The sequence below is a fragment of the Dasypus novemcinctus genome, chromosome 16 (genome assembly GCF_030445035.2).
Source record: "Dasypus novemcinctus isolate mDasNov1 chromosome 16, mDasNov1.1.hap2, whole genome shotgun sequence".
Lineage (NCBI taxonomy): Eukaryota > Metazoa > Chordata > Mammalia > Cingulata > Dasypodidae > Dasypus > Dasypus novemcinctus.
In genome coordinates this window covers 18330553-18343406 of record NC_080688.1, presented here as the reverse complement: position 1 = coordinate 18343406, position 12854 = coordinate 18330553, and the positions used below count along the sequence as shown (strand labels likewise).

The 12854-nt window shown below is 42.1% G+C and overlaps 1 protein-coding gene across 1 annotated transcript in view; it reads left to right on the top strand.

Moving 5' to 3' along the window:
* The first annotated feature begins 151 nt into the window (after positions 1-151).
* The window catches only part of PSMG2 (proteasome assembly chaperone 2), a 40354-nt gene continuing 27651 nt past the window's right edge, over positions 152-12854 (top strand). The window contains exons 1-3 of the mRNA XM_004470002.5: positions 152-334; positions 2885-3056; positions 8075-8133. Coding sequence (XP_004470059.1) covers positions 278-334; positions 2885-3056; positions 8075-8133 — 288 coding nt within the window. The 5' untranslated portion in view covers positions 152-277. The remainder of the gene's footprint in view (positions 335-2884; positions 3057-8074; positions 8134-12854) is intronic.

The following is a 12854-nucleotide window of genomic DNA, read 5'->3' as shown; positions in this document are numbered from 1 at the left end:
CGCTGGGTGACCCCCGCAACCTCCTTCGGCGCTTGCTGTTCCTCCAGCCTCCCTCAGCGCCCCGCCGCTCTGCAGGGACCCCGCCCTCCACACAGGCACCGCCCAGGAAGGCCCCGCACGCGGCACGCGGGGAGACGAAGGACCCCTTCTCGTTTCTGCCTCGCCAGCCGGCGGCCCCGGGGGACTGGTCGCGTGGAGACGGCGCGCGTCGCGCTGGGACCTTCCCGCCTGGCTCGCTCTTCCTGGGGCCGGCCCTCGTCCCTTGCCCACCGCGGCCATGTTCGTTCCCTGCGAAGAGTGGGTCCCCGACCTCGCGGGCTTCACCCTCTTGATGGTGAGTGTCTGGTCGCCCGCTAAGCGTCCGGCGATTCCCTTCCTCACAGGACGCGGAGAAAGAAAGCGCCTCTTTCTAGTTCAGGTTTTCAACCTTCGCTGTCGCGGGAGGCTGCGGGTGAAATTAGAGCTGGAATTAAAAGTCTTCAAGTGTGCACTTTGTCGTCTTTGTTGACTGTAAAACGTAAAATATTTGCGTATTACAGATACACAATGAAGTCGTGCGGGGCAGTCTCCTTAAAATTTATCCTAGGAAATCATTTTTCAGCTACTCTTAGGGTCAGCCTAAGCTAGCAGCTCATTGCCATTCACCGGAGAACGACAGGTAGGGTAATAACAATTCCCTGTTAAGCAGCAGCACAAATGCCATTTCAAGCCGTGTTGGTTAATATCTAAATTGAAGGAAAATTGAGGCTTTTAAAATAGTAAAAGTGAAGATAGTAACGAATGTGACCTTTTCGCTAGTAACACCGTTTTACTGCTTTCGCAATTAGCCATATTCATTCATTGTTTCAGTAAACATTCTATTATGTGCAAATATTGGAATAAGACCTCAAGGAGTTTACAGTCTAATTGGGGCCTGTTAAGAAAAGCTTCATACAGAAAGTAATATATTAAATATGCGGAAGGTTTTTTGGGAGGGTGGGGTGGGGAGTAGAGCATTTCAGAAAGATGGATGTTTAAACCAGAGACACAAAGGCCTGGGGGATCTAAGGGTCTGCAGGGAGTTTGGATGGCACACTGAAAGAGAATAGCTGGAGGCCCTGTGAACCCTTAAGGCACCTCTGGAAAATGCCCATTTGGAGTGTTGTAAAGCTGGAGAGAGATACAAAATTCTTTTATTCATTAAATATTGAGCCCATTGACCTAAAGAAAAGAGTGTTTCAAGAGGGAGCAGGTGACCATCTGTCAAAAGTAGCCTAGAGGTTGTGTAAGTTGAAGCGAGTGTCCTTTTGGGTTTAGCAGCATATGGGTTACTGTTGTAATGTTGGCAAACAGTAGAGTGGTGGAAACAGTAGAGAGAGGAAAGCCAAATTGGGTTGGGTTGAATAAATTAGAGAAGATGACATGGAAACGTGCACATATTCATTCATTGATTCTGAGATGAAGTTCTTGCTTAGGTTTTAGAGGGCAACCTGTTAGAGAGTTTTGGCAATGGAGGGACACTGAGAATCAAGATGGTGGTTAGAGAGGTGGAATCAAGGGAGGGTTTCTTAGAATGAAAGATAGTAGAACAAGCTTATATGCTGATGAGAAAAATCCAATTGTGAGGAAAAGAGATGGTACAGAGAGATTCAAAGAGAAAGTACAATCAAGGTAGCCAAGTTTTTGAGAAAGGAAGATGGTAAACAAGGGATTGAAAGATGATGATGAAGATACGTGGGAGACTACACTGAAGGACCCAACAAAATATGATGAACCAGAAAAACAGCAATAACTGGAAGAATGCAGAGGAAGAGCTACTTTAAACATAGAGTCAATAAAAATTTTTAATGTATTATATGTGGTTGGTAATGGAAAGGGAAGAACTTTCCTGGTTTAGATAATTCATTGAATGATGTTGCTGTTTTGTGAACTATAAATGGAACAAGTTTGGGCAAAATTTAGTTTTGTACCTGTTGAATGTGAGCTGCCTGTGATATAACCATGTAGAGATAACCATTAGACCCTTGGGCTTAGGCACGTTTCCTGACTGGAAGTAGAGATTTGGCAATTTGGCTATTTGAAATTATGGGAGTAAGTCTGGGTGTGTGTGCATGAGTGTGTGCATATATATGTGTGTATGTGTATTTAGTATGAAAAAAAGCTCTATCCAACCTTTAGGAGTGGGCAGAGAAAGAAGCATAACAAAGCAAACTGAAAGAAGACCAAGAGCACTTCTGTTCATACCTCACGGCTTTTTTAAAAATCGATTTTATTGAAGCATATTGATAAACCTTACAATCCATCTAAAGTATACCATCAGTTGCATTTGCATACTTTACAGCTTTTATACCTCCCCACCGCCTGCATTTTTCATTTCCTAGGTTGATGTATGACTCTTTTTCCTTCTTTAGGACTCAGTTGCTTGTCTCCTGAAGTGAGTCTTTCTTCATTCTCCATACTTAAAATTGCAAGCAACCACACACATAAATACACACACAACTCAATTTATTGTATCCTTTTTCTCTGCTTTATTTTTCTTCATAGCACTTACCACTATATGTTTTACTCTACATTTTACCTATTTACTGTTTATTGTAGGTAAACCACTCTTTCACTAGAATGAAAACCACAAAAGCAGGGATTTTTGTCTAAGTTGTTCTACTCCATCCCCAGTGCTTAGGAGCAGTGATTGGCATATAATAGATGCGCAATAAGTATTTGTTAAATGGATGGTCTCGAAGGTGGAGGAGGCAGACATTTCAGTTACCACTAGTGAAAGAGTCTATATCTAGTGATGTTGTACCCAAGCATAAGCATTCATTATTAGTGCCATGATTACTGTCTTCTAAACTTTTTAAAGTGCTGCTAATTCCTATGACTGATCAAGCATCTTTCATGATTTTAGCCAGCAGTATCTGTTGGAAATGTTGGCCAGCTTGCAATAGATCTGATTATTTCCACACTGAATATGTCTAAGATTGGTTACTTCTATACTGATTGTCTTGTGCCAATGGTTGGGAACAATCCATACGCAACTGCAGAAGAAAATTCAGCAGATCTCAGTACAAATGCGGAAGGTATGTAAGACTTAAGCTTATGTTTTGTTGTACTTCAAGGTAGGGTTGTTTTTAATGAGAAATGATGCTGCAGAAACTATTTCAAAGCAAACATTTGCTTAGTGCCAGTTTTGTGCAAATTGTACAACCCAGTCACACTGTCCTATTCTCTTACATCCTGGTTTTAGTTTTTAACTTTTTCTAAATGGCAACTCCTACAATGGATGTAATTGTACTTGTGTCTTTGGATAGAATTTAAGATTTCTTTTTTTCCCCCCAATACAGATCTTTTTTCTTTTCCTCCTTTTATTCTCAGTTCTATTTTTGTTTTTTACTGGCATGTTTAATTATCACTACTCATACTAGGGCAAGGGGAAGAAAAGAATTCCACCGGGTGCAGTCCTACATGGTTAATGTGTTCCCTCTTTTAAGCCTCATAGTTATCTATAGCCATTGCTATAGAATCCATAACAATATGATCTAGGTGGCAAGGCCCAGAGAGATTGAGTTCCCTAATGCTTCTCCAAAGCACTCAGTAGGTGTAGACTTCCCATAGCGTAAATTTCTTTAATTCCTCCTTGGACAAATCAGGCTTAATTTATTAGGGAACACAATATGCATTGCACTGACCACTATTTGGGTAAAATATGGCACAGCACCAAGTGTGTACGGAATAACCTCTTGTTGATCTTGAAGACAAGAACTTCCTTTGTTTGATGGCTCTCAGCTCTGTCATCCTCTCAGTCTTCTGTTTAACATTTTATTTTTTAAAGATTTATTTTCTCTCCCCTCCCCCCACCACAGTTGTCTGTTCTCTGTGTCCATTTGCTACGTGTTCTTGTTTTTGTCAGCTTCTGTTGTTGTCAGCAGCATGGGAATCTGTGTTTCTTTTTGTTGCATCATTTTGCTGTGTCAGCTCTCCGTGTGTGTGGCGCCATTCCTGGGCAGGCTGCACTTTCTTTTGCGCTGGGCGGCTCTCCTTACAGGGCGCACTCCTTGTGCGTGGGGCTCCCCTACGCGGGGGACACCCCTACACGGCAGGGCACTCCTTGTATGCATCAGCACTGTGCATGGGCCAGCTCCACACAGGTCAAGGAGGCCCAGGGTTTGAACCGCGGACCTCCCATGTGGTAGACAGATGCCCTAACCATTGGGCCAAGTCCTCTTCCCTGTTTAACATTTTAAAGTCAAATCAAAGGTGATAGGGGAGCATGAGGGGCCCCTGGTGGATGGAAGTATGTCATATTGCATCATATCAGAAGAAAGAAGCAGGGTCTTAGCAAGAAAAAAATAATTGCATGATGTAATGATGAAGGATATGAGTACTGCTATTTTTTTTTAAATTATTTATTTATTCCCTGCCCCCCCCCCCAGTTGTCTGCTCTCTGTGTCCATTCGCTGTGTGTTCTTCTGTGACCAGCTCTATCCTTATCAGCAGCACCGGGAATCTGTTTCTTTTTGTTGTGTCATCTTGTGTCAGCTCTCCGTGTGTGCGGCTCCGTTCTTGGGCAGGCTGCACTTTCTTTTGTGCTGGGTGGCTCTCCTTATGGGGCGCACTCCTTGCGGGTGGGGCTTCCCTACATGGGGGACACCCCTGCATGGCACGACACTCTCTACGTGCATCAGCACTGCTCATGGGCCAGCTCCACACTGGTCATGGACGCCCGGGACCTGAACCACAGACCTCCCATATGGTAGGGGAATGCCCTGTCCATTGGGCCAAGTCCACTTCCCAAGAGTACTGCTATTTTAAAAGCTTGTTTGGGGAAGTGGATGTGTCTCAAGTGATAGAGCTTCCTCCTACCATATGAGAGGACCTGGGTTCAATCCCTGGGGCCTCCTGGTGAAAAAGAAGAAGAGAAAGCATCCCCATGCAGCGAGCCAGTGCCCGCACAAGTGCCCACACAAGAACTCGCTTGGTGAGCCAGTGCCCATGCGAGTGCCCACGTGGTGAGCCATTTCCTGCGCAAGTGAGTCATGCAGCAAGATGATGATGCATCAAAAGAGAGACAAGGGGAGAGTCAAGGTGAAATGCAGCGAAAACCAGGAACTGATGTGGTGCAATTAACAGGGAACCTCTCCACATCAGGAGTCTCCAGGATTGAATCCTGGTGAATCCTAGAGGAGAGAAAATGAGAAGACAACACAGAGAGCAAAAACAGCAGGGTGGGAGGAAGGGAAGGAGGAAAAATAAAATAAAAATTTTTAAAAAGATGGTTTGTCTCACATTTTTTTTTAAAGATTTATTTATTTCTCTCCCTTTCCACCCCCCACCCCAGTTGTCTCTTCTCTGTGTCTATTTGTTGCGTCGTCGTCTTTGTCCGCTTCTGTTGTCAGCAGCACAGGAATCTGTGTTTCTTTTTGTTGTGTCATCTTGTTGTGTCAGCTCTCTGTGTGTGCGGCGCCATTTCTGGGCAGGCTGAACTTTCTTTCGTGCTGGACGGCTCTCCTTACAGGGTGCACTCCCTGCGCGTGGGGCTCCCCTACACAGGGGATACCCCTGCGTGGCACGGCACTCCTTGCGCACATCAGCACTGCACATGGGCCAGCCGCACACGGGTCAGCGAGGCCCGGGGTTTGAACTGTGGACCTCCCGTGTGGTAGACGGTCACCCTAACCACTGGGCCAAGTCCGCCGCCTGTCTCACATTTTAAAACTTAGCTTGGCCACCCCTCTAGAGATAGATACTTTTCCCTTCTAGATCTATGAAATCAAACTCTATATAGCAGGGATAGTTTACAGGCTTGAATGGCCTATTCCTTATTCCTTTTCCTACTTCTTTCACCTCCTGCTCTAATCTCCTTAGCCCTGAACATACCTAGCACTCACTAAATGTGCTCAGTGCAGCATACCCCCAACCATACCATATCACACCATACCACACCAGCCATAAGGACACAATTCTGCAGAAGGCCCATAACCAAGAGAGATGTGACTCCCAAAGGATTCACTCCAGTCTAGTGTTATTTGTGATCATTTTATAGTAATGAAAAGCATTCCGTTTAGCACAGTGCCATAGTCACTTAGAGACCTTATTTTGTCTTTGATTCATATTAGAGCTTCTCATTCTTGGAAGTGAAGTTGTATAGGGGAGCTTGAAGCATCCCTAGAGCTGACCCACTGAAGAATCTGATGAAAGTTATGAATACTTTTCCCAGAAAAAAATGGGCACACAGGGAAGTGGACTTGGCCCAATGTATAGGACCTACCACATGGGAGGTCCACGGTTCAAATCCCAGGCCTCCTTGACCCATGTGGAGCTAGCCCATGTACAACTGATGTGCACAAGGAGTACTATGTCATGCAGGGGTGTCCCCCACGTAGAGGAGCCCCACACGCAAGGAGTGCACCCTTTAAGGAGAGCCACACAGGGCGAAAGAAAGTGCAGCCTGCCCAAGAATGGCACCACACACACACAGAGCTGACACAACAAGATGACGCAACAAAAAGAAACAGATTCCCGGTGCTGCTGATAAGGATAGAAATGATCACAGAAGAACACGCAGCGAATGGACACAGAGAGCAGACAACTGCGGGGGAATGGGAGAGAAATAAATAAATAAATAGGTAGGTAGGTAGGTAGATAAATAGGCACACATTGACTCACAGAACACTTTGCATATTATTTCAAGTTTTTCAAAAACTCCTGAAGAACACAGATGTACTTATTCCAGACATCTTATTATATGGCTAACATTTGATTCTTTTGATAATTCCAGCAACATGGCTGTCTTCCAGAGAGAGGAGGAGAGAATATCAGAAAAGACCTAGCTGTTTCTCCAAAACCAAAAATTTTAGCATTCTTAAAGATGATTTTATTGGTATTAATACTAAAAATTTCCAGAGGAATGTTTCTCTAGTTTTATAGTTAAAGTCAGAAGAAAAGTACTTTTCAATATTTTATATCAAAATTTATTTATAGGGAGCGGATATGGCTCAAGTGGTTGGGAACACGCCTCCCTTATGAGAGGTCCCAGGTTCTGTTCTGGTACCTCCTGAAGAAGATAAACAATGAGCAGACACCAAGCAAAAACAGTGAGCAAGACAACAAACAAAACAAGCAGGAGTTTGGTTCCTAGTGCCTTCTAAAGAAAAAAGAAAGTGATGAGAGAAAAAAAAAAGCAAACAACAAGAAAAAAAAAAAGACAAGCAAATAGATTAGGCAGCCATCTCAGGGAGGCTGGGGAAAGAATGAATAAAGCTCATTATTGAAAAAAATAAGAATTTTTATTTATAATTATTGATAATTTATTCCACACAATAAAGCCCACTGACACATTTTAAGGTACTTCCAAAACGTTTTATTTTAACAAAGCAAAATATTGCAGGAAGTGGATTTGGCCCAATGAATACAGCGTCCATCTACCACATGGGAGGTCCGAGGTCCAAACCCAGGGCCTCCTGACCTGTGTGGTGAGCTGGTCCACACGCAGTGCTGATGCACGCAAGGAGTGCCGTGCCACGCAGGGGTGTCCCCCGTGTAGTGGAGCCCCATGTGCAAGGAGTGCGCCCTGTAAAGAGAGCAACCCTATGCGAAAAAAAGTGCAGCCTGCCAGGAATGGCGCCACACACACGGATTGCTGACGCAGCAAGATGACACAACAAAACGACACAGATTCTTGGTGCTGCTGACAACAATACAAGCAGACACAGAAGAACACACAGCGAATGGACACAGAAAGAGACAATTGGAGGGGGCGGGGAAAGGGAGAGATAAATAAATAAATCTTTGAAAAAAACAATATATTGGCAAGTGGATGTGACTCAAACCATTGGGTACCCACCTACCACATGGGAAGTGCCAGGTTCGGTTCCCGGAGCCTCCTTAAAAAAAAGACAGGCAGACAGCATAAACGATGGGGGGAGGGGAGAAAATAAATTTTTAAAAAAACTTTAAAAGACAATAGTGAATATCTTCTATGTTTTAATTATTGTTAGAGACAAAAGTTTTTATAATTTCAATTTTTATCATAATAATTTAAACCTGTATAACTCCATTTTTCCCATTGTATGATTTCATTTTCTTCTCATCTTTGTAGTTTATTCACTGCCTTCAAAGAAGCTAGTGGCTCTTCAGTTAAGATCCATTTTTATTAAGGTTGGTATGCTATATTTGCCTTTTTGAATTGATTAAAGTAAAATATAATGAGTAAATACCAAGTTAGTATAATTAACAATAAAGATTCAAAAATCATTTCTACTGTTTTTATTGCATGTACAGTTAAGGTTAAGAAAGGTCAGATTCTACGGAGAGAATAATCTCTTAAGTTTTCAGGTGTGTTAGCATTATATCATGATGATATACAAAGGAATTGGGACATACAGCTTGAGTCTTACATACTCTTGATTCAGGTAACAGTGGTGAAAAGTTTCAAGCTTATGAGTATTTTTATACTATTTGTATTATATTGCAACTGGTGTCATCTTCATATAAATTATGTATATATTAAAATATATCCTGAATCCAACCTCTTCTTTCTCCTCCCGTGCTACCACTCTAGTCTGAAGTACTGTCATCTTGATTCTGCTCTTGCACCACCTACCCCTACAAACACTTAATAGTCCTTTTCATGCAGCAGCACCAGTGATTGTTAAACCTAAATCACAACACATCACCATTCTCTTCACAGCCCTCCCCTGGGTTCCTGTCTCACTCAGAATGAATTTCCTGCCCAGACTGTGGTCTGCAGGGCCCTGCATCCACTCTGTCTGATTTGGTAGCCACTAGCCCCATGTTGCTATTTAAGTTTAAATTCATTAATTAAAAGTAAGTAAAATTTGCATTTCAGCTCAGTCACACTAGCTACATTTCTTTTTTTTTTTTTAAGGCGGTACAGGGGATTGAACCCAGGACCTCCTACATGGGAAGTAGGTGCTCAACCACTGAGTTACACCCACTCCCCACTGTGAGATGATTTTTTCATTTATCTGTTTATTTTTAGGAGGTACCAGAGATTGAACCTGGGACTTGTACATGGGAAGCAGGCACCCAACCACTTGAGCTACATCTACTAACCACATTTCAGATGCTCAGCAGCTACACCTGCCTACTGTCTGCCTTAAGAAACATTTTCATGGTTGCAGAAAGTCCTGTCAGATGGGGCTGCTCTGCCTAATCTAACATCTAACTACCGCCTACACCTGTGCTTATGGCCTATACCACACACACACACATTCCTTCCCCCCCCCCCCCCCCCCCCCCCCCCCCCGCCATGCTCACTGCTCCAGACACAGCCGGCCTCTTGGTTTTGCTCAAACATATCAAGGTCACTCCTGTCTCAGAGGTTTTACACTAATTTCTCTAACTAGAATGCTTTCTCCTAGATAGCTAGATGGCTCTCCTCCTTTAGGTCTTCGATTAACCCTTACCTCATCAGAAAAGACTTCCCTAACCACCCTTTCTAGCTCTTTATTCCACTTTAGTTTTCCACTCATCGCTATTTGTTTATTATCTACCATTCTAGTAGAAAGTACACTTTCTGACAGAAGTGATACTGCATTCTTTCTTATATCCCAAGCTTCTAGAATACTGCCTTGCATAGAATCTCTCAATAAATATTTGTTGAGATTATTCAGAATGACTAAAGTGCCAGATCAGAAATAAGAGATTTTAACATGGCCAACTGCATAGTACTTTTTATTTTAAGTTTGTATTGAAGTATAACTTACCTATGGAATATTACCAGCATTCTAGAAGCCCTCCCTCATGCCCCATCCTAGTCATTACTTCCATAAATGGAATCTTAGGTTATGTATTCCTTTATACCTAGCATCCTTTGCTAGGCACTCTTATTTGTGAGGTTCATCCATGTTGCAAGTAGCAATAGTTCATTTATTCTCACCTCTATGTGGTATTCTATTGTATGAATTAATGATAATTTATCCATTTTACAGTTGATGGAACATTTGATTTTTTCTGGTCAGGGGTTGTTGTGAATATTGCCTTTATGGTTGCTTTTGATATTTCTAAAATATATACAAGAATCCCACTTTTCTTTTATTGGTTAACAGTATCATAACCAAAGTTTTACTGTGAGAATTGCTACCATTTTTAAATTGTGCCCCATAGTTTTTTTTTCTCCTCCTCCTTAATATCATTGTAAGTTAAAGATTTAAGATAGGTGACTCAAGTACTTTTAATGAAATTTTTGGTTGAAACAGTAATTTAAAAAGTCATAGCAGCAGCAGTGACTGGATATGGATAGGGAATGGGGAGTTAATGTTTAACTGGTTTCTATTTGAGGTGATGGGAGAGTTTTGGTAATGGATGGTAATAGTGGTAACATTTGAATGTAATTAACACCACTGAATTGTATAATTAAAAGTGGATAAAATGGGAAGTTTTATGTAGCATATGTTACCAGAAAAAAAAATTTTTTAAGCCATGAACTGTATAACATAGAGTGAACCCTAATGTAAACAATGAACTATAGTTACTAGTATAACTATAATAATATTGTTCATCAATTGTAACAAAAGGGACACAGTAATGTAGATGTTAATAACAAATGAAACTGTGTATTTGGTGAGCAGGTATATAGGAACTCTGTTCTGTCTGCCTGACTTTTCTGTAAACCTACAACTGCTCTAAATAAAAACAAAAAACAAAATCCAAATATTACCAAAACAGTCTTATAAAAGAAAACAGAGTTGGAGGTCTCATGCTTCCCAATTTCCAAACCTACTACAAAGCTAGAGTAATCAAAACTGTGTGGTTCTGGCATAAAGACAGACATGTAGCTCAATGGAATAGAATTGAGAGTCTAGAAGTAAACCCACTCATCTGTGGACAATTCATTTTTTTAAGTCATTATATACTTTATTTTTAGAAAAGTTACATTGAAAGTATGGGGGGGCAGGGAACAGATGTGGCTCAAGTCATTGGCTCCTGCCAACCATATGGGAGGTCCCTGATTCTGTCCCAGTGCCTTCTAAAGAATTCATTGAGCTGGTGCAAAAGGCAGGCGCGGCAAGCTGACCCAAGATGATGCAACAAGAGACAAAAGAAGAAAAACAGCAAAACGGATGTGACTCAAGCAGTTGAACCCCGTTTACCATATAGGAAGTCCAGGGTTCAATGCCCAGGGCCTCCTGGTGAAGGCAAGCTGGCCCGCAGAGTGAGCTGGCCCGTGTGGAGTGCCCATCTGCGTGGGAATGCCGCCCTGCAGGAGTGCTGGTCAATGAGGAGAGCTGGAGCAGTAAGATGATGCAACAAGACACAGAGGAGAGACAATAAGACATAGCAGCAGAGAAGGGAGCTGATGTGGCCTAACAGAATGATCGCCTCTCTCCCACTCCGGTACTTCCCAAGATTGGTTCCCAGAGCCGCATAATTAGAGTTCAAGCAGACACAGAAGAACACACAGTGAATGGACACAGAGCAGACAGTGGGGTGGGGAGAGGGAAATAAATCTTTTTAAAAAAAAAAACATGAGAGAGACAACAAAGCAGGAAACGGAGGTGGCTCAAGCAATTAGGGACCTCCCTCTCACATCAGACATCCTTCATTTGGTTCCCAGTGCCTCCTAAAGAAACGAAGAAGATGAACAGACACAGCAAGTACAAATGAGGAAGTAGGGAGAAATAAATAAAATCTTTTAAAAAAAGTGCAGGAGGGAGATGATGTGGCTCCATGGTTGAGAACTGGCTTTTCATATACAAGGTCCTGGGTTCAATCCCTGGCCCTGGTACCTTAAAAAAAAAAAAAAAGGGTGGGGGATTCCCATTTACTCACACGTACCCACATAAACCTTTTCCGCTATTACATCTTCATTAGTAAGTTACATTTGTTAAAATTGATGAGCCAAATCTTTAGCATTGCTAAAAATCAAGGTCTATAGTTTGTGGTTTACATTTTGCACTGTACAGTTTTATAGGCTTTAACAAACATATAATGCCACGTATCCATCATTGCAGTATCATACAGAACAATTCCGGTGTCCTAAAAATGCCCTGTATTCCACCTATTCATCCTCCCCTCTGAATCTCTGGTAACCACTATCTTTATATCAATGTTACAAGTTATTCCATTACCATATGATAATACCTACAATAACAATAAATCTTAACTGGTCCATGGTTACCTTCTCTCCCCTTATGTTTGCTCATTACTCAATCTTTGGGGCAGATGGAAGGAACTGTTTTGCTTGCAGTTGTAGATATGCTTTGTTTTTTGGCATGAGGGTGGTCCATCATTATTATTTTGTTAGCTGACTGGGCTACTCGCTGAACTGGAGAGTGGGTTTTGGCCACAACTCTACTGGGATTCAGGGTTCAAGTGGCATATGACCAGTTGAAAGATTTAAGTCTCTGAGACATATTTTTAATGGATATAGTGGTAATTATAGGTTCAAATAAAGGGTAGAAGAATAATGAGGAGGGAATTTATATATGAATCTATCTCTTTTATATTGGGGAAATAGATTGTCATATGTTCCCATATAGAGCCCACTGAAGGGATGTTAGTTTCATGCAGCTATGTGCCTTGCCTGTAGTGACCAGGTATCCCTAGAGCTCTTGGGAGCGCTTTTGTTTGAGGTTTTGCTTACTGTAGCAATTAGTGAAATCTCTAATCACCTTTTTGGTCAAGGTCTATTTCCACATGTCTTGCTGACTGGTGCTTGGTAATAATTCCCTTGGTGCCAGGGAGGCTCATCCCTGGGAGTCATATCCCACATTGAGGTAGTGAGTTTATTTGCTAGGTTAGGTTTAGAGAGAGGCCACATTTGAGTAACAAGGAGGTTTTCAGGAGGTAACTGTTAGGCATTAATTATAATTAGACTAAGTTTGATTTTTAAAGGAATAAGCTTCCTATGTACT